The sequence below is a fragment of the Chroicocephalus ridibundus genome, chromosome 8 (genome assembly GCF_963924245.1).
Source record: "Chroicocephalus ridibundus chromosome 8, bChrRid1.1, whole genome shotgun sequence".
Classification (NCBI taxonomy): domain Eukaryota; kingdom Metazoa; phylum Chordata; class Aves; order Charadriiformes; family Laridae; genus Chroicocephalus; species Chroicocephalus ridibundus.
Window position 1 is genome coordinate 45,817,788 of NC_086291.1, and position 19,431 is coordinate 45,837,218.

General features: G+C 36.0%; 1 protein-coding gene across 3 annotated transcripts in view; it reads right to left on the reverse strand.

The window, feature by feature from the left end:
- Nucleotides 1-19,431, reverse strand: part of TXNDC11 (thioredoxin domain containing 11) — a 29,922-nt gene that overhangs the window by 4,700 nt on the left and 5,791 nt on the right. For 2 of the 3 annotated variants that reach the window (XM_063343298.1, XM_063343297.1), the window contains 7 exons: nucleotides 17,578-17,707; nucleotides 10,191-10,284; nucleotides 8,872-8,984; nucleotides 7,479-7,679; nucleotides 4,539-5,322; nucleotides 2,204-2,349; nucleotides 844-953 (listed from right to left, as the gene is read on the reverse strand). In XM_063343298.1, coding sequence (XP_063199368.1) covers nucleotides 844-953; nucleotides 2,204-2,349; nucleotides 4,539-5,322; nucleotides 7,479-7,679; nucleotides 8,872-8,984; nucleotides 10,191-10,284; nucleotides 17,578-17,707 — 1,578 coding nt within the window. The remainder of the gene's footprint in view (nucleotides 1-843; nucleotides 954-2,203; nucleotides 2,350-4,538; nucleotides 5,323-7,478; nucleotides 7,680-8,871; nucleotides 8,985-10,190; nucleotides 10,285-17,577; nucleotides 17,708-19,431) is intronic. The other variant, XM_063343299.1, reaches the window with a different exon arrangement.

Consider the following 19,431-nt stretch of genomic DNA (forward strand, 5'->3'; position numbering starts at 1 on the left):
TAGTGCTGAACAGTGCTTCCGCAGCATCAAGGCTGCCTGTGTTTCTCACTCTGCCCCCGCAGTGTATACAATGAGGGGTGGGGACACAACCAGGCAGATCACCCAAACTAACCAAAGAGCTATTCCATACCATATTACATCTTGCTTAGCAATAAAAGAGAAAAGAGGGCTCTTTACGAGGGTCGTGCATCTTTTACTTTGAAACCATCTGGGCATCAGTCTAGCCCTAGGAGGCGGTGAGTGATTGTCTTTGCATCACTTGTTTCATTTTCTTCTCTCTCCTTCCACTTATCCTTCACTTTAATTAAACAATTAATTTGTTTTGCTTTATCTTGACCTCCAAGTTTTCTTCATTTTATTCTTCCTTTCCTCTTCCCACATCCCAGTGCGGATGGAAGTGGAAAGTGAGGAAGTGGCTGTGTGGCACTTAACTGCCCACCAGGGTTAGGCAAAATACATAATTTTTCTGGGTCATCTCAAACAATTTCTCAAGTACAGTACTACAGGATATAATTATTTGCTACAAACTATCAGAGAGGGGGGCAAAAATTATTTTCTGCTGCTGTTTTATTGATTTGTTTCCTGAAATTAGGAAGCTTCAAGGTTAACTGCACTGTTTAAAAATGCATTTTAAGTAAACTGCATTAACTACTGCAGTAAGACTGAAACCCATCAAATTTATACAGAGGAAAACAAAGTAATGCATTCAAAGAGAAATCAAGCAGATGACATCCACATCTACTATTGCAAGACTGTAGGGAGAAAAAAAATAATTATTTTTTAGGCTGATGACCTCAATGAACTTAAGTTTTTCTAGAAAGGTGAAATTAGAATCTTTTTTACCTTGCCACAGTGAAATTATCTGGAGGCAAAAGCCGAGCAAGTTGAATAAAGATGTGATTAAGAGAAGCACAGAATCCACACCACTGTGCATAATAGAGCAGCAAGACATTCTGGAAAATTAAATGGAAGAGAGTTTGATTACCCACTGTAGTTAATCTGCAGTAAAGGAGGACTGTTTTTCACAACATCTAAAACTTGGAACCCTTAAAATGTGAAAGGAAACTATATCCTAATGTTAATAAACTTTATTATAAGCTATTGACTGATGCCCTCTGTCCACTGAATTAACACGCAAAAACTCTTTGGAAATTCTCTTTCCATAAAGAAAAAGCCAAAATGAAGAGGATTATTTAGTTTAGGATCATTCCCTTTAAGTGAAAATGCAAAAACTTTACTACACTTCCCAAGATTCTTTTGCAATCCTAAATTCTGATGTATCTAATAGTGACTACATACTTCACAAGGGGGTGAGGGGAGATGATGTCTAGACTTCTGCTTTTTGCCTTTAACTAGGCAAAGCAGGAGTTAGGTCTGCTGAAAACCACTTACTGGAGACATATACATTCAATGCAGACCTCAAAGACAATACGTATTAATCCTTAATATCACATCTTTAAGAAATCAAAGTAACTTAACCACTGTGCAGGATGATACATTACGTAAAGCAATTTCATGGCATGCAATTGGGAAGTTTCTACCTGTGACTTGTGGGGTTTTTTGCTATGTGCTTTCAAATGCCTCAGGTTTAAAACTTTTTTTTTTCCTATTATGTTACTTTGCAATAATTTTTAGATTTATTTAAGCTTTTTAAAAAATGTAATATAGAGAAAAAAGCTGTACTGTATTTATTTCCTTTGAGGTATGAAGCACAGAAATCAGAATATTCTTTCACACTATGTATTTAGCATGTGCTTCTGCTACAGCGGAAGAAAGGAAAAGGAAAAAAAATCACATCACAGATATTTGGTTTGTTTTTTTTTTTTAAATTAAAACCTGCATTTCAAACACACAGGAAAAGCAGCACACACACACACCCCCAAAAAAAACCCCCCAAAACCAACCAAACAACCCCCAAAAACCCAACAAACTTTGAACTGTGGCAGAAACCCACCAGGGAATCAGCTGCACTGACGTTTTGATTATTTTAACACCGGAAGATCTTTTGCAGATGTATGTAACACCACACTATTTCTAATAGCCTTTTTTAAACAAAAACCAAACCAACTTTTGGATTGTTACAATATAACATAGTTTATGTTACAACGAAGCAAAGCACATCAATGTAAAAAAAGAATGAGACCCTCTCCTCAAAAGTCTGAGCAATGATTTTGCAAGAAACATTTTCAGTAATGAGGTGTACCTTTTCACTCGAAAACACGGTATCATGGAAGGTGTGAGTAGTCACTTCAGTGATTACACGCTGTTGATGAAAATGGAGAGGAGGGCCATCAACAAGATGCCTTTTCAAGGGACTGTAGAGAATACTGAAATTTTTTATGAAGTTCTCTGAAATGAAATTGATACATAACAAAGTTATTTCAGTTTCACCAAATACGTGATTTGGGCAGTTTTTCTTTGGAATTCAGAAGAATTTACACAGAAAATACAAATTCAAACCCGGTTTCATGTCATTAATTTATGAGTTTGTTTTCAACTCTTAAGTAACCACCACTGATGTGAAAACAAGATAAAATTTCACTGTTTTTTTTTTGTTTTGCTCATTACAGTCATCTTTTCACTTCCCACACTACTTTCTAATCTTGCTTCTAATCCTATTCAATGTACTATAATAGTAATTCTCTTCCCTCCTAATCTAACCACATACCTGGTAACTCATAAATAGTATCCTCTCACTATTTTTCACTTTCTACATAGCATTTAGATAGAGAAATATTATTCTATGCATTATAGAGTAAGAGTATGCAATAATGAAGACAAAAGATATAATATCAAACACACTAAAAATAATTATTTGATCAAATAGCAACATCTTGTGCTGGCACTTCCAGTCCAAAAATTAGGCCCAAGTAAAACTGGCACTTTTGTACATACATAGAGATGAAATGCAACCAGCAGTATGTTTAATTTGATCTGGTGTGAGAATTTAACAAAATGCTGAATAGTAAATATAAACAGATAATCAAGTTAATCTCTAAAATGCAAACAGCAGTACATTTAATTTTACATTTACTATTCAGCATTTCGTTAAATTCTCACACCAGATCAAAACAGTCTTTTCTTTCTAGATCTCCAGATTTGGAATATCTATGCACGATTAAGTAGTAACTGAAAGGAGGGGTCTAACTAAAAGACATACTCCTGAATTTTTAGAAACCATCTGTAAAAACTGAAATCTTTTAAAGGTATTAAACACAAATCTGTTTTAAAGTATCAAAAGTTAAGAGGCTTATGTAAGTAAAATAAAAATTTAAAACCCCCACAAAACTAAAATATAAATCACAGTTACTCCTTGACAAAATATGTAGAAGCAAAAATTTTCCGGAAGTTCAAATGACTTGGAATAGAAATATACCAAGTGTCACTCAGCAGAGAAACCCTCGTCATGCTCAGGAAATCCTGTGACGTGAAAAAAGTTTGAGACAGAAAGTACTGGGAGCAGAAAAGGGAAGGAAATGTATATCTCTTCACTTGGAACTTAATATTTCCTATGCGTCCTTTTATAGTCACTGGGGTTTTTCTTTGTTTTTCCAGAGTTTTTCTGGGAGGTTGTGATGCAGACAGGATTCAGGGCTGGATGGGATCCTTAATAAGAACATGGCTATTTGTTCTAAGCTGTGCATACTTTTGTGCTTACAGATTTATGGCAAAATGGAAGTGTAATTAATGCTGTAAGAATTATATTGATATATCTTCTTAAACAATTTATTTTAATACTATGTTACTTACACTGCTAACATTAAAAAAGCTGCATTTTCTGAAGGTGAACTGTTTTGCACATCATCTCGATAGGTAAATGCATGTGGTTAGGCACGTTGTGTCTTACTCAATAACTTGCAAATAACTCAGTACTGCAATCATTAGGTTGATTGGGTTTTTGTTTGGTTGGTTTGTTTGTTGTTTGTGTTTTTTTCCCCTCCAATTCATCCAGGAAATAAGAGTGTTGACAGATTTGGCCAAACCCACTTCAAAGTTCTACCTTGAAAACACACACACTTTTCAAAATAAATTTAGAACTATCTATAAGTTGGTTTCAGAGGACAAGAGGAAGGGCTAATCTCTGCTGGTAAGTGGGCAGTATCTCATGAAAATCTGAGGTATTTTAGTACACAGAACAGCTGAGCAAACACTAACACCACCATTAATATACAAATGTCTTCTGTAATATCAAATGTGTTAAATGCATAGTAATTTTTTTTCCACAAGCAAATTAGCTTAGATTTTACCAATTCCTTCAATGCATCAGGCAGTCGAGAACCACACATTCTGAAGTTCACTTCTTTTAAAGCAAATTACTTTTGTTATATGAAACTTAGTTCTCACGTCATCTAGACCACTATTCTATTGCTTAGTTAACTACTAAATAAATTAGAACAGAATAAATTAGAATTCACAATGTTGACTATATTCTCACTTTAAAAGCAGTAATTTTCAAAATGGCATTAAGTTTTCCATTTATAAGCTTACTTGCACACTTAATTCTCTTATTTCAAGCATTCGTATAGTGGATACCATACCCAAGGTAGATCCAACAAGTGACTGATTCTGATCCAGGACATAGTGCACTTCTTCCTTCAGGTCAACAATAGCAGCAAACTCCTTAAGATGATTAGATCTCGATGCTCCTAGTCTCTCTGCATATATCCAAAAAAGATTTGAATCCAGTAGATAGAGATTCAAGGTTTTGTTGGTCCTGCAGCTCAGGCCAGTAATGTTAGTGCCACTAATATGAAGGTCAGGAATAAACCAATTCCTATCCTCAATGTGAGGAATAGAATGTTGGGTGTTATCTTTCTTCCCATGGGAAGAAAATGCTACTTTGGGGGTCTGAAAGATGGTCTTCTCAGAACTAATGAAACTTAAAAAATGCCTGTTTACTGTCCTGCAACATGCAGTGTAATAGCTAAAGGGACTGTAGAAACTTAAGAAATTGCTGCATTCTATGGTATTTGATATAACTTGAAAAAAGGTACGTTCCTGGAGGTAGAAAGAGTCCAAAGCTGCTTCTATCTCTAAAAAGTTACAGTGTGGCACATGGACTTTATTTGGTTTGACACCAAGTGTCTGATTAATGCAAAGCTCACAGACATTGTGAGTTCTAGATATTGAATGCCACTGCGGAAGCACCACGGTGTTACAGCATGGGTACTTGGTTATTGAAAATGTTTCTGATAATTTCATATGTGCATCTGGTACAGAGGAATCAAAAGCTGGTGAATCACTGTCTTGTAAGTGTTGAAGATCTGGCTCAGCTGCTTGGCTTTTATTACAGTTGTGGTATTCCAAGGCCACTTTGGTAACCTACAGGGAGAAAAAAAAAGAAAAAAAAAAGCAAGATTGCAGTTATCTGTTGCACGCTTAACAACATATATGCAATTAGAGATGGAATTTCAGAAACATGAAGTTGACTACTCTTCTCCTTCATTCTTACAAAAAATTACAAGGCTCTGACTTAAGTTAAGTTTTCAGATATTTCAGCATGTAAGAATTAAACGTACAGATCAACAAAAAGCTACTTCAAATTTTTTTTCAGTCCGCTACAGTGATCTCAAGGTACTCTTTGCATTGTATTTATCACAGTGCAAATAATAGTAGATTTTAAGCTTAAATCCCACCACGTGAAGCATTAATCAGAACAGGTTCTTGAATTTTCCTTGTTTTCCAATACAAGGAGAAAACAAATAAAAAAAAGCCTGCCTCTCGGTGCAAACATACCTGTGCTGCATCACCATTTTGTTTTTCATAACCAATCAGAAACGAGCAGCGAAAAAGGCATTTGTATGGACCACAGAAGGAATGCCCTTTCTAGGCAATAAATAACAGAACATAGAAGAAATGAAAGAGGAAGTTTCCCTTCATCCTCATCTATCACGTTAAACATAATCAAAATACAGAACATACACACATTGCTTACACAAGAACGCTTTGATACGTATCACTGTAATTATCAAAAGTGTGTTGAAGCATCACATCTAGGTGTGCTGCTGTGTCACAAGACCATCAGTATTAAGATGTGGTCTATAGCAACACTTTGTTACAGTCTTTAAAAATTCCTTGTAAGATGTTTTCATCCTGAAAATGCTCAATTAAATACTTAAAAGAAACTTGACTCCTCGTACTATAATCTAACCTGAAGATTTTGGTTACCTACATAGAGAAACATGAGAAGTTATTATGAACAGAAAACCAGATTTGCTATAGGAAATCTCATTTCAGTGAGCTACTATCAGAAAAAAAAATTTGCTCTGAGAGCTTTCAACACACAACTTGACAGCCTTGTTCTTTGCAGCTGCCTTACAGTCAAGGGGTTTTGTTGCTTGATGAAACCCAGAGGATGGCTGCAGTAAACATCTCTTCCTATGGTAAACAAGTTGCATAATATTTCTCTATCAAAGTGAAGCTATACAAGATCAACTGGAATATTTTGTACCTCATTTCACATTTTGATATAAATACTCTTACTTAGTAGAATGAAATCTGAAACTGAACATCTTATGTTGCACTGATTTGATCTAAGTAAGCGGTACCTGTTACTAAAATATTTAATCTGTGACAAGCATCACTGAATTAAGTCTGACAGACTTAAGCCAGGTTAGTACAAGAATAATTGCACTTCTTTTCCAGTCTTTCCACAAAGATCTCCCCAACCCTATCCTGTAGCAGACTAGCTTTTATTGTGTCTATTTCTAGTTTGTCCTTGGTGCTATGCGATCATCACTATGATGCGCAGCTGTGTAATATACTAAATGGGACAATGGGTTCCAGCTGAAAAATAGCCAGGGCCGGGGGGGGGAGTGGGCAGGCAGGCAGGGCAAGGAGGAGTATTTTTCAGCCAAACTAGTTTCCCTGTCTCTCTCACCGCACAGCTACACAAACTCCTGTCCTAGGCAGTTCAGAAATGGAAATAATGGCAGAGGAAGAGAAAACTGGAAGGCAACTAAGAACGTATAGGATATAAAAATCATGTTAGTTCTGAGTAGTTTTTCAATTGGGCTATATTTCAAAAACCAGTCTGGTTTAATAAAAAGGTCCATTCTTCCTTACATAACCACTTCTGGAAAGAAGGAAGGAGAAGAGAAATAGAGTGGGGTGGACAAAACACAAGTCCTGCAACACTCAAATGCATTCTTGCTCTTTCATTTGAGCTATGTCGACTGGAACAGAAAACCAAAGATCTGTGCATGTCACAGCAGTCACCACAGGAAGAACAGAACCAAGGAAAAGAATTAGGTGCTTGTTCTAAATAACTGCTGACATGAGGAAAAAATCATATTGTGTGGGGTGCAAACCAGCATAAGGGATTCGTGATATTATGGCTTAAGAAAATGTTTTTAAACAAAATTGAATACTTGGAACAGTGAAATAGAAAGAGATATCTGTCACAATTAAGCTCAGAACCCTGACTAGAGTTCTCAAATTCTAGTATGTTTGAAGTAAAAAATAATTATTTCACTTACTTCATCTAAAAGAGGATGAATTTCTGCTAAGGGATTGTATGGTATAAATATGAGAAGTGCTGGTCCTTTCTTCAGCTCATTGTTTAGAAGAAGGCTTTTTCCACCATGTGGTCTCAGCCAGCGTATGAGCATCTCTCGATTTTCTAGAGCCCACTTGCAAATGTTCTCAGCAGTAAAGTTCATGATGTCGTTTGGATAGATCTTGAAGGGGGAAAAAAATAATTATTTGTCCTCACTTAAACATATGGTTTAGTAATGAATGCAGTTCTCAAATGCTGCATACTTTGTTACTGTAATGCCTAAAACTCTTTCTAAATTCAACTACTCAGCGACCTTCAGTGTTTCATATACCCTTTTCCCTTTGGGAAATCTTTCCAAATACTCATCAGTTCATATGAGCACTCACATCTTTCAGGCAAAAAGTATTCTAACAGGGAAGCTCCTCTTTCTTTTACTACATCTTTATAAGGTTTACTTTTCTCACTAGTATAAATTCTCTTTATAAGTGAAAGAGCTCCGCCTCTAAGCTGGTATCATCACATATCTTGATTTATGGCATATTAGAAAACCTTTTTCCAATACTCATTCACAATATCAACTCATTTTAAATTCGTCTTTTAAGACCCCAACATCAAGACTGATATTTTATTAAAATATTAAAAACTGATATTTCTGATTACTGAATGCAAGGAAAGAAATGCATAATAAAAAGCCCTCACAGCTTGTAGAGTCATTTTAATAAATTAAGGCAAATTTATCTTAATTCATTTGCATAGACAAAAGTAGTTTTATGTATTTACCAGAAATTTGACCTGGGAAATCCATGTTTTCCCTAGTCTCAATTGAATAAAACACACGTTACAATACTTATTTTCACAGAGTTTCCACTCATGGCAGCAGTGTGGATAAATAAAGTCTTTATGCCAAATAGCAAATCTGAAAGTTAGTATTTTCATTCTTAGTCTTCCAAAAACAAGGCACGTGGATTAAGAGTTACTACAAATTTTAAATTAAATTAATTTGCATGATTTTTCTAATCAGTGTAATATCACACCCTTAAACTGAAATGCAAGTTTTCACTATTTCCACATCCTCATTCAGGTAGCCTTCTAATTCTGACCCACTGACAGGTAGACGCCTTGGGAAAAAGTCTTTGTGTAGTAATTTCTGAGATGCTTGGGTTTTTTGGGTTCTGGTTTAATAGAGACGATCAGCTTGGGTTTTAGCTACTGTTTAAAACAGCTGCTGACTGGTAGAATGACAATGTGTATTACTGCACAAAAATATTGTTCTTAAGCATCCTATATCCTAAAGCTCTGTGAAACACTTATTAATGGTCTACTACGACAGAGCTTCAATCTCCATGTCACTACGATGTAAATACAATACTCACAAGAGATGTGTTGACATGTCTGTGCAAATACACGCTGCCCGAATGCACTAAAGAGATTTCCTCTGCAACACGTTTATCTGTGATCACTCCAAAGCGTATTGTTCCAAGGTAATCTGAAAGGGCAAATTTTCAGTTTTTAAACACGATTATACACACTGAACTTCTCTCCTGAAAGCCTAAGGCGGCACAGAAATCTTACTGACTAGCAACTGCCAATATTGGTGATTAAGTGAGGCAGAAGAAAGATGACAAGAGCGGAAGATGACAAACGTTCCTCTTCTGCACTCAAGCTACAGACAATGTTAACCTGAATTGACCGATTTCTTGATTTGCTTATTAAATATATAATCTGGTATTGCAGATAACCATAACATGTAGCAAGATGTATCTCAAAAACCACGATAAAATACACATGTAAGGAAAAGGTATGAACATTGATTGTTGAGATGATGTATGTTTACTGTAAATATATATATAATTTAAATACACATTCTAGTATTTCTATATTTATAAGTATGTACACACAAGGATAGAATGCTTCTCATCTTCACATTGCAAAGAACTATCCCAACATATAAATGGGGAAATTACAGAATAAAATACAGGAGAGCAGGCTCTATATCATATATCAAGTCAGTGGTACAATAAAAATCAGAATAACGGTATCAATTTCCTTCATTTGCTGACAGGAAGAAATACCCATAAAATGCGCTAATCTGAACTTTAAGAAAGTTCTATCCAGAATATATGACCCCCCCCAAAAGGTATTAATCATATACAAAGTTTGCATATTTAAACACAAGATTTTTTGTACTTTAGATTATTAATGCAAAACAACAGGGGGAAAAAGCCCTTCTCATCGTGTTACCTTGTACCAGCTCTGTAACTCCATCCAGGAAAGCACTTTGTTGAATTCAGTTACTAAGTAATGACAAAGTCAAGTTCATCCTAATGCCCCTGAACCTGACAATTCAAATGTTGCACAAGACAAACACTCTTAGATTCAATTTATGTGCTAGTCTGATTATGGCTCTATATGGGTTGCAGCTACACATTTAGGTTTTTGAGGAAACTGTATCTTAATGTATCCTTGAATAGCAGACTGTCATATACTTTATTCCATGATGGCCGATCACAAAATACATAATAAGCCTTTTATATAAGCAGTCCTCGCACTGTAATAGAAGTCTCATAATTAGATCAACATCAAGAAACACTCAAAAGGGATTAATTCCCACGTTACAGAATATTGCAAAAAAACTACTGAAGCCCATATACATAACTGATTCACAGATGCCTCATGAAAATGAAGGTTTTACCTTTCTTTAATGAATGTAATGCTGACGTGAAGAACGTTAAATAACCAGGCGGCTGAGGTGAAGCGTTGAACTCAAAATATCCTAGAACTCCAGGCTGAAATAAGAAGGATTAGAGTTAGTTAAGCTATTTTCAAATATAAATATATGGGGCACTGAACTTATCTGCCTACAGTAAAACACAATTTTAAAAAGACAACAATGTTCACTGAAGAACAGTCACTTTATGCTGCAAGAAAAATTTTAATATTAACAGATTGAATGGAAATCAGTTCTAAAGTTGTCATTCAAAAGCTATGTATGAGAGAGGGTTTTTAAGGCTGTAGATGCGTAAGTTTCAAACTGCTTATTTCCCATGTTAGCTACTAAAGGTCACTAAAAACAATTAATATTTGCTTTGCAAAAATTGTGAGTCAGTTCCAGCACCAACATAAGAACCACAAGCATCATAAAGACTTCTTTTAGGATTGGAATATAAAATGTGATTTTTCAGAGTATGAACAACTTACTCAACACTAACACTTTAATTGTTCTCTGTGTTGCGCATAATTAGCAACTACATATGAATTTGTGCGTGAATACTTGAACTGCTAAGCCAATTTATCATCCCATCATTAAGCTATCAGTCGTTGTAAAGTCCTTCAGTATAACCTGCAGGAGTCAGTGAGAGACCAGCTGCACAAAACTAATGAGAGCGCCCCATATTCCACCTGCATATCCATGAAGTTCTACAAATTGCCAAACAGATGATTCAAAATTTAAAAGACTTATCCCTAAATAGGCCTGTTGAGTTTGCCAGGTATGAAGTCTGAATGGCTTCATATTAAATTCAGGAAGAGAATCTGGGAGAAGCTGACTTGGAACAAAAAAGTGAGTAGTCTTTACACTTCTCTTGTTCCAAAATTTCAATTAAGTTTTGTTTATAAATTCTGCAAAATATAATCCATTAAAAATTATTATTAATTATGTTTTTTTAAACTCATTACTCAAATTGGCTTAATAAACTTTCAGGAAAGAGTAAGTGATGGAATTTGGTTATTTTGTGTTATTTGTTTCCCAGTTCCACCCGTGCATACAGAAAGAGCATTTGACGCATAAAGCAAGAGCGCTCAAGGGATTGCTGTAGAACAAAAGATTCCAGACCCACTGATCACCCATTTGTGTGGCAAATATTCCCACATAAGTATTTTCTTTTGGCATTTTGGAGGTTGCTTTTTTTTTTTGTAGAATTTTACATATAAATTTTTAAATTTCTTTTTAAAACACAAACATATATTTTACCTGTTACTGTCATTAGTGATATGAATTCAGATAGTCATACCAGCCATAAGAATTGGGCTAATTCAGTATCGATCAGTGGTCTCGGGATGCTCACTAACAGCAGCAGTGCGCATTCCAACTAATGACTTGCTCTTTTTAGGCAGGAATTATCCTTCATAAATGAAAGCTAAACACAAGACTCGTGTACATAAAGACTCATTATGAGGTACCATCAGAAGATTATCAATAATAAATATAAGATACAAGCAATTAGTGAAGTTTCTGCAATAACAATTGTCAAGAAGAAAATAAAAATAAAATTAAAATAGAAATGAAAAAATACAGTAAAATAGCCGCACTCTTTTTTTAACAGTAAATAGGTGAGTAATTATTGTTCATCTTTTTCTCCTAGTACTAAATTAAGACAGTAAAAAGAAATAAACCCTTACAAAAAACATTTAAAGCATTCAAGTGAACAAAAATAAGGAGACAGATATAATCAAAGTTTTAGTTTCCCTTTTTGTAGGACCATTTTTGAATGCCATTACTGAACACAGCAAACTTATGCACCAAATACTGAATGAAAGAAGAGTCAAAAGCGGCAGTAAAATGTGACAAGACGACAAAAGTCAGATCTAGAAATATTTATAAAGTTATTAAAAGAGGTGATGTTCTGATTCTGCCCGCCAGTTTGTTGAACATTGAAAAATAAGATGCTTCCATGTGACATTTTTGGAAAGTATTTTTTCAATAAGAAAAAATTGTAGTGAGAGAATATATACTAATGCTATATGCCTAATCAGTAATCTGGTTAATTAATATCCTTTTAATGATCATCCCAGAACAGTTAAAATTTCTTCCCTGTTACAGACTGCAATTAAACATATGAGGAAAGCTTCTAAAATGCTGTATTTCTTCTCAAGTACCACACAAAAGAGATTCACTTGCTAATACCAACTACTCTGTTCATTTTAACAAAATTGAACACTTCCGGATGCTAGACAACTAAGAAGGAATCTTGCTCTATTTAAAGCGAGATTCATGTCTTACAGAAGAGATATCTCGATGTAAGTAAGAGGTTCCTAGCAAGTATGCTAAGAAGAGCTTGACGGCAGGAATTCCCTTTCATGCAAGAACCTCCAAAATAATAACTGATGCTGCAACAGCTACCTGCATGCAGTTTATGTGGGCACCTACATACAAGCTGTTACTGATGATGAGTTTCTTCCAGGCAACCATCTGTGTGGAGTTATGGTTAATTATCTTCAGCAGGCAGTTAGGAGTAACCAGTTGCAACAGGATATGACTTGCTCTGTATAAAGTTGGAGGATAAAATATTGAAATGTGACACAGGGATAGCTTGAAGACACCAGATTAGGAGTGTTGGCGTTGCTAGAATGGAGCTTACTGGCTTTTCTTTCCATGAAACAATTTTCAGCACCTGTCTCAAACTGAGTGTCTGTAGGAAAGGCTTTGGAACAAACCTGAGGGCATCAATAATGAAGAGTCATTAATATCATCTCCTAGTGAAACTCATATATGGAATACAAAATCATTAACTGTACTGTAGCCTATTTCTTGCTTAGTCTCTACACCAGAGGAATGGAAAGTAATGTGTGATGCCAATTAAATTAAACAAATAACAGACTTGACAAGAATCTCAACAATTACAGAACAGCAAGTTCATAGAAACTTTAAGAATTAACAGCTATCTTCAGGTCAGTAATTTTTATTGAAGAACAGCCAGCATGGTTTTATTACTGAACCATGCCTCAAGTCTATCACAGTTCTTTGAAGGAATGAGCAAGCATGTAGATGACTGATCTACTCAATGCAGCACCCTGTAATTCCCCAAAAGCCTACAAGAAGTTACCAAACACATTGGAAGAAACTAAGGTGGCAAGGAATAACACAGAAGGTCCTTTTCTATATTAGCAGAAAAGATAGAAAACTGCAGGTAGAAGTTATTGGTTTTCCACAGTCAAAGACAGCCAGCCAGGGTGAGTACTGATGCTCACATAGTTCAACATTTCTATAAACACTTTAGAAAAGGGAAAGACGGGGGGGGGGAGGAACAAAATTTGCAAAGGTTATTGGGAACCATCGAAAGTATAGCTGACTCAGAAGAGCTACAGAAAGACAGTATTAAATGACTATGCGATGAAAGAGCTCAGAAATTTAAAGGCCAATAAATGTGAAGTAATGTGAACAGAGAACAAGAAAAACCCCACTGCTACTGAATAGCTTTTACAATTAGATAACCACTTTTACTACTCAAGTTATTTCTACCCCGTTTTTTATTTATTTATTTTTATGTTTTGGCTATATTGCATTGAGGTATGGGAGATGATTTTTGTTTTCAGAATCTCAGACTTGTGCAGGCAGGCAATTCCTGCTTCATTTTATCTGTGAACACAGGAAAGAAAACAGCAAGAGGAAAGGAATGTGTTATCTCTGGGATCTGAAGAACCAATATTACATACCATTAATTCTATACCGTAGACATGCAAAGAAGAAACTGCTGATCGATATTAGGATTAATTAAATTCACAAGTAAAAGTCTGTTCATTTTCTAATGATGTTAAAACATTGTGTATCCAGAACTGAAAGCAAATCGTCACATCATCATTTAACACAGGCACAGCAGTACCACACACAAGAGCAAATTATTAAGTCAAATCCATTTCTGGGACAGATCCTACACAGCTGGTTAATGCTCAGGAAGCATTTCTACACAAATAGAGCAAGGAAGAAAGCTGCCAGCGTACTAAGATACATGCCAGCTAGCTCCCAGACAGAACAAATCCTCTCCCCCACCTCTCCCGAAAACAGGAAATGATGAGTTCCCTGGGCACATTTAGTTTTCGTAAGCAAATGACGCTTCCTGTCTAACTACAGAAGCTGCATGTTTTCTTCCTCTGTGCCTGAGAAGGATGAGGCCGTTTCTAGTAGCTGGGTTAGTCAGGTGAGGAATGAGACACGCCAGTCTGGATTAAAATGAAACTGTTAAATCTCTGCAGTTAAGAAAACGAAATAAGCCTGATTATAGGTACTTACAGGTACCTGGAGTTATGGTAGGAACTGCGTAACTTTCTCCTGATGTAACTTAGATCTTTCCTATACACTCCAACATTTTAACTGCTTTCCAAATGAGATTTTTTCCCTTGCTCTCAAAAATTGAATTCTAATTTTTATCCAGTTCTAGTTTTGCACTAATACCATTCCAAAACCACAAAACACCCTTAAAAAAAAATCAGAAAATGCAGAATCTAAACTTTCGAGTCTTCAACCAAAATTTCTTCATGGGATTTGAGCGCCCTCTTGTGAGAGCAATAAAGCATCTCATGATATTCGTGATTTGGTTGAGCAATGCATATAACACCATTAACTAACACCACCTGCTCTTACATTTAGCTGGATTCTGTTCATCAGTATTTCTTAGAAATAAAAATCATGCTAATTAACACTGGAATACAGGATAAAATACTACTAGATTTCAGTATCTTTTGGTGTGATTCAACTTTAAAAAAATGCTTTGAATTTTCATCTTGGTACCTTTACAAGTAAACGTTAGTTCATGCATGCTAACATGTTTAATAGATTTCCATATTCAGTTGAGTATGAATAGAGCTCCCGTTTTTTTTTTTCCCAGATGCTTTTTCTGCCAAAAGCTGGCTACTGGAATTGGAACACAAGATTAAAGCATCAAAAGCTTCACAGATTAGATGGAAAAAGACAACTATAGACTTGAAGTCCTGGCTATTAGTAACTTGACAGGCAACAACAAAATGCCCTTGAAACGCGAAAAGAAGGGTGCAGTAGCTCTTTTAAGTGTGAAAACACAGGCTGAGCAGAACTTCAGCTTGACATGATGCCCTGCAAATAAACCAATCATCTACTAATAATTTACCAACCTATTACATACTCCAGATTATACATAGTGCTACCCTTGCACAGAGAAACAAAACGAGGACCGGAAGTGAGCAACAGACAACTGCTCTGCGACCTACTGCTTCTTTAGTATGGGAGATCTTAATACCAAAGTAGAATGAAATAGCCAAGGAAGAGAAAGGGCACTGCCTACGTAGAGTCTGGGGATCAGCTAAAAAGAGGTTCTTTTTAACTGAAATTTTCAGGTGAAAAATAAATATCCCCTAAGTTGGCAGAACCCATTCCCTAGCAGAACAGAGGACTGGAAGTTAGATACTGATGATGACAAATGTTTTGGAAAATATTCTGAGCTTCAAATTAATTAGCTTTTCAATGAAGAAATCACAAAAACCTGATCAAGCAGCAAACAGTTGACAAAATGACCAATGATCTATCCTTTACGGTGTTCTCTCCTTTCCTTTCTCCTAAAAAATAACATTTTCAATATATAGAAGATCAAAAATCAAAGGAAGACACTAGTCAAGGCTCTCAAAATAGCAATTAGCCATGCATGCACTTCCTGTAACCTACTCAACTCCTCAAACTTTCTCACTTCTTAAACACAGGAGTCACCTCCTGGATTGTATCTTCTCTTACAAAAGATATAAAGTACCTCAACTTCCACAGAAAACATAAGAAAGCATTCACATTTCTAACTGTTTAAAATGATAAAACAAAGCATTTATTTCTGGTTTGAAACTAACTTTTTCTTTGTGCCTGACCACGTTTCCCTCTCCATCCATCTTTGTACACAATTCTTTATTTCTTGGGTCTTCTCTATATCCCAGCTCCTGTTCACTCAGAATTTGCTTTTCTGGACTTGCACTAGCCAATGCCCTTTTCCCTGAATAGATCTTACTGCGTGGGTTGGCTGTTACTGTTGTAGACCCTTTGCCCCCTCTTGCTTAACTTTACAGAGGCAAGACACTGAGCACCTAGTGCCCCAGTCTGGGAAATAACCTCAGCCTTAAATGACTGAGGAACAGCATAAAAGATCAGACTATTCTTAGCTCATTTCAGAAAAAAGAAACAACAAATGCTGAACATAGAGACCGGGTATTTGGAGACACAGAATTTGAAACACAGGAAGGGGGGAAGTTTGAACAAATCTCTACAGGAGGCAAAAAAAGTTTTAGAATGGCAAAACTGAAGCAGTGAAGAGACAACAGAATTGCTTGTGATCACACAAAGCATCAGCACCAGAGACAGACACACAACTCACTCCTGCCTCACAGTCTCCACGTAAAACACTGGAAAACTAAACCCATGAATAGCTCCTGAGGGATAAACTGGAGCGAGAATCTACCCATGATAACTACCAGTGGGCATCCCCTTACGCTGTGGCAGCTTTCCTTTAACAGCACAGGTGATGCTCCATCCTGCAGCAGAACCGTCATTAGAACACGCGCTACTTCAAAGAGGAGCTCTGCTTCATTCTGAAACCATGGAGAGCCCTTCACATGTTTTGGCCACTGCTACAGCATCAATTTGTTGATCAGGTTTTCCGTTCTGCTCTAACAGCTTGGGGTTTAGTAAGATTATGGTATCTCTCCATTGTGCAGTACAGAAATGAACAGTTATAAAGGGATTATAAATAGTTCTGTTGTAAATGCATTTTGTCTAATTGGAAGCTATTAATCCACTAGCATTGCCACCAATCTTGGCACCTCTGAACACAACAGACTGAAAATTAATAAAACACAATGTACCAGTGGATTAAAATAATGAAGTTACAGCATACAAAGTGGTTAGGAGCCATTATCTCAACTGATTTCGCATTTGTCTTTACTTATCATGACTTATCTTACTAGTAAGGTTTAATATTCTTTTAAAAATTAAAGCAATGATTATGTATTTCTCAAATGCTTTCCCAACTTAGACTGCAAGATTTTTGTGAAAAGATTTCTCCCTTCTTTCTCATTCATATGTAACTTTTTGGTGAGGTAACAACTTTGGTTGTTATCTCTACATACTGAAGTACTTCAAATTAAGAGCATCACTAAATTATACGAGTTACTATACAGGGAACCAACATGATGAATTTGTCATTTCATGTTTTATGATTTTAACAAATTTACAGGGCACTGATTTCAGGATCCCGGAAATAAACTAGTAGTTCGGAGCAGATCAAATTTAATTGTGAAACAAGTCAAACTCTTTCTGAACCACAGCAGTAAAGCTAGAGAAGAGAGACAAGTACCTCATAATTTGAGAGGAAATCTAGTAATTTTGATCGAGACGAGATGTAGAGTAGTGGTGTCATCACCCGTCGAACAAACTTTTCAATATAAACAGCACTCATAGGGCCTTTGTATTCAATTGGTCCAAAACTAGTACCAAAAAAAATAATAAAACATTAAGACTTAAATTAACAATAGAGAGAGTCCCTCCTGGGGGTGGCAGAGATAGGAGTTACATTGACAGCATGCTCAGCCTCTAGGGAATTGCTCTCTGTGTTAATTAACAGTGGCTTCCGTAACTGATAGAGGAGTTGTGTTACCAGACTCAAAGTACAGCACAGAAGTTGCAGTGAGTCTAACACAGTGTCTATGGGTAGGTGCAAGTGTGTTGGTGGGGACGAAGGGATGGATGAGTCCCGTTAAAGATGCTGATAAAATACACATATGAATTATATGATCATATACATATCTTTCTGCTTTGTCCAAAGTAAATACAAGTGACTTAAAAATACAGATGTGAAAAATGCCACTATTTTGACATGATTATTTTAAAACTCTAAACAGCATCAATCTGAAAAGGTGCAATATTTTTACATAGACTTTTACAAGTAGCACTCAATAAAGCAGGGACGAATCCAGTCACACTGCTGACGAACAGACTCAGTGAGTCTACAGTTTCTCCCCCAGCCATCTGATAAAACAGGTGACACCACATTAGGTAGTGCAAAAACAGAAGGCAGGCCAGGCCTTGTGGCTATGATTTCCAAAGCTTCTCCTTCATCCCCTCGAAATCCTGCATCTGATTTATTATCATTAGGTTCAACAAAGCATCACAGTCCAAAATGAAATCAAACACAAAAAGCATAAGGAATTAGTCCATTCCCACTAAAGAATTTAATGTGATGCATTTTTTAACATAATTTATACATAAAGACACTCTGAAAAATATCCAACTTGCACTGAGATACCTATATTCAGATGCTTTCAAATGGTATTCTAAAGTGCACTATTCTATATCCTACAGTGGTTTATTACAAACTTTTGTCTTAACAGCAACACGCACTGCTTCAACATCTTGCGTGCCCAGTAAGCAACATTCAAGATTTAGTATCTCCAGCATGAGCGGTTTTTATGAACCATCAATATGAATTTACATTTCATCTTGTTGCAACTCCATTTAAGGTTACTGATAACACCCAAGTGTATCCATCTAACATGTTGTAATTTCAAGATCAACTAAGTTTAAGTCAATCTACATCCAAGTGGGGCTGTTGGGTTTTTTTTATTATAGTTTGAATTATGCCAGTGCCATCTGTGTCTGTTCCAAGTTCAGCTGACAAAGATCAGGATTGTTCCTCCTCAACGCATAAATCCCCGCAAAAACCCAAAATCAGCTTCTGTAATGGAAGAGAGCTGTAGTTCAAGATTAGGGTACACAAGTAAAATGCAAGGGATAAACTACACAGCAATCAGCTCTATTGTACCTAGCATTAGAAAGTGTGTTTTCTTACCTCTTGCTCCACACAAAAAGGAAAGGAAAAAAAAGGACAATACATGCAAATACTGAAAAATAACAGTAAGGTTATATAAAATGATATCTCAACATTTGGACCATAAAAAAAGTGAGCGTAAAGTTCAAATTTAGAAGAAAGTCTTCAGTACATAGTGCCATTTAAATATGCACTTCAATTCCACTAACTTCAATAGCCCTTAAGTACATACTTTATTGCTGTCACAAACTGGGACCAGGTGATGTAATCCATCTACAGAGCAAGCAGACAATTGACATTAATATATAAATCTGAATACTTTTCATTGGAGGCAGAACTTCCAGGAGATGCACGGGCAAAAGAAAATTTCCATAAGGATAAGAA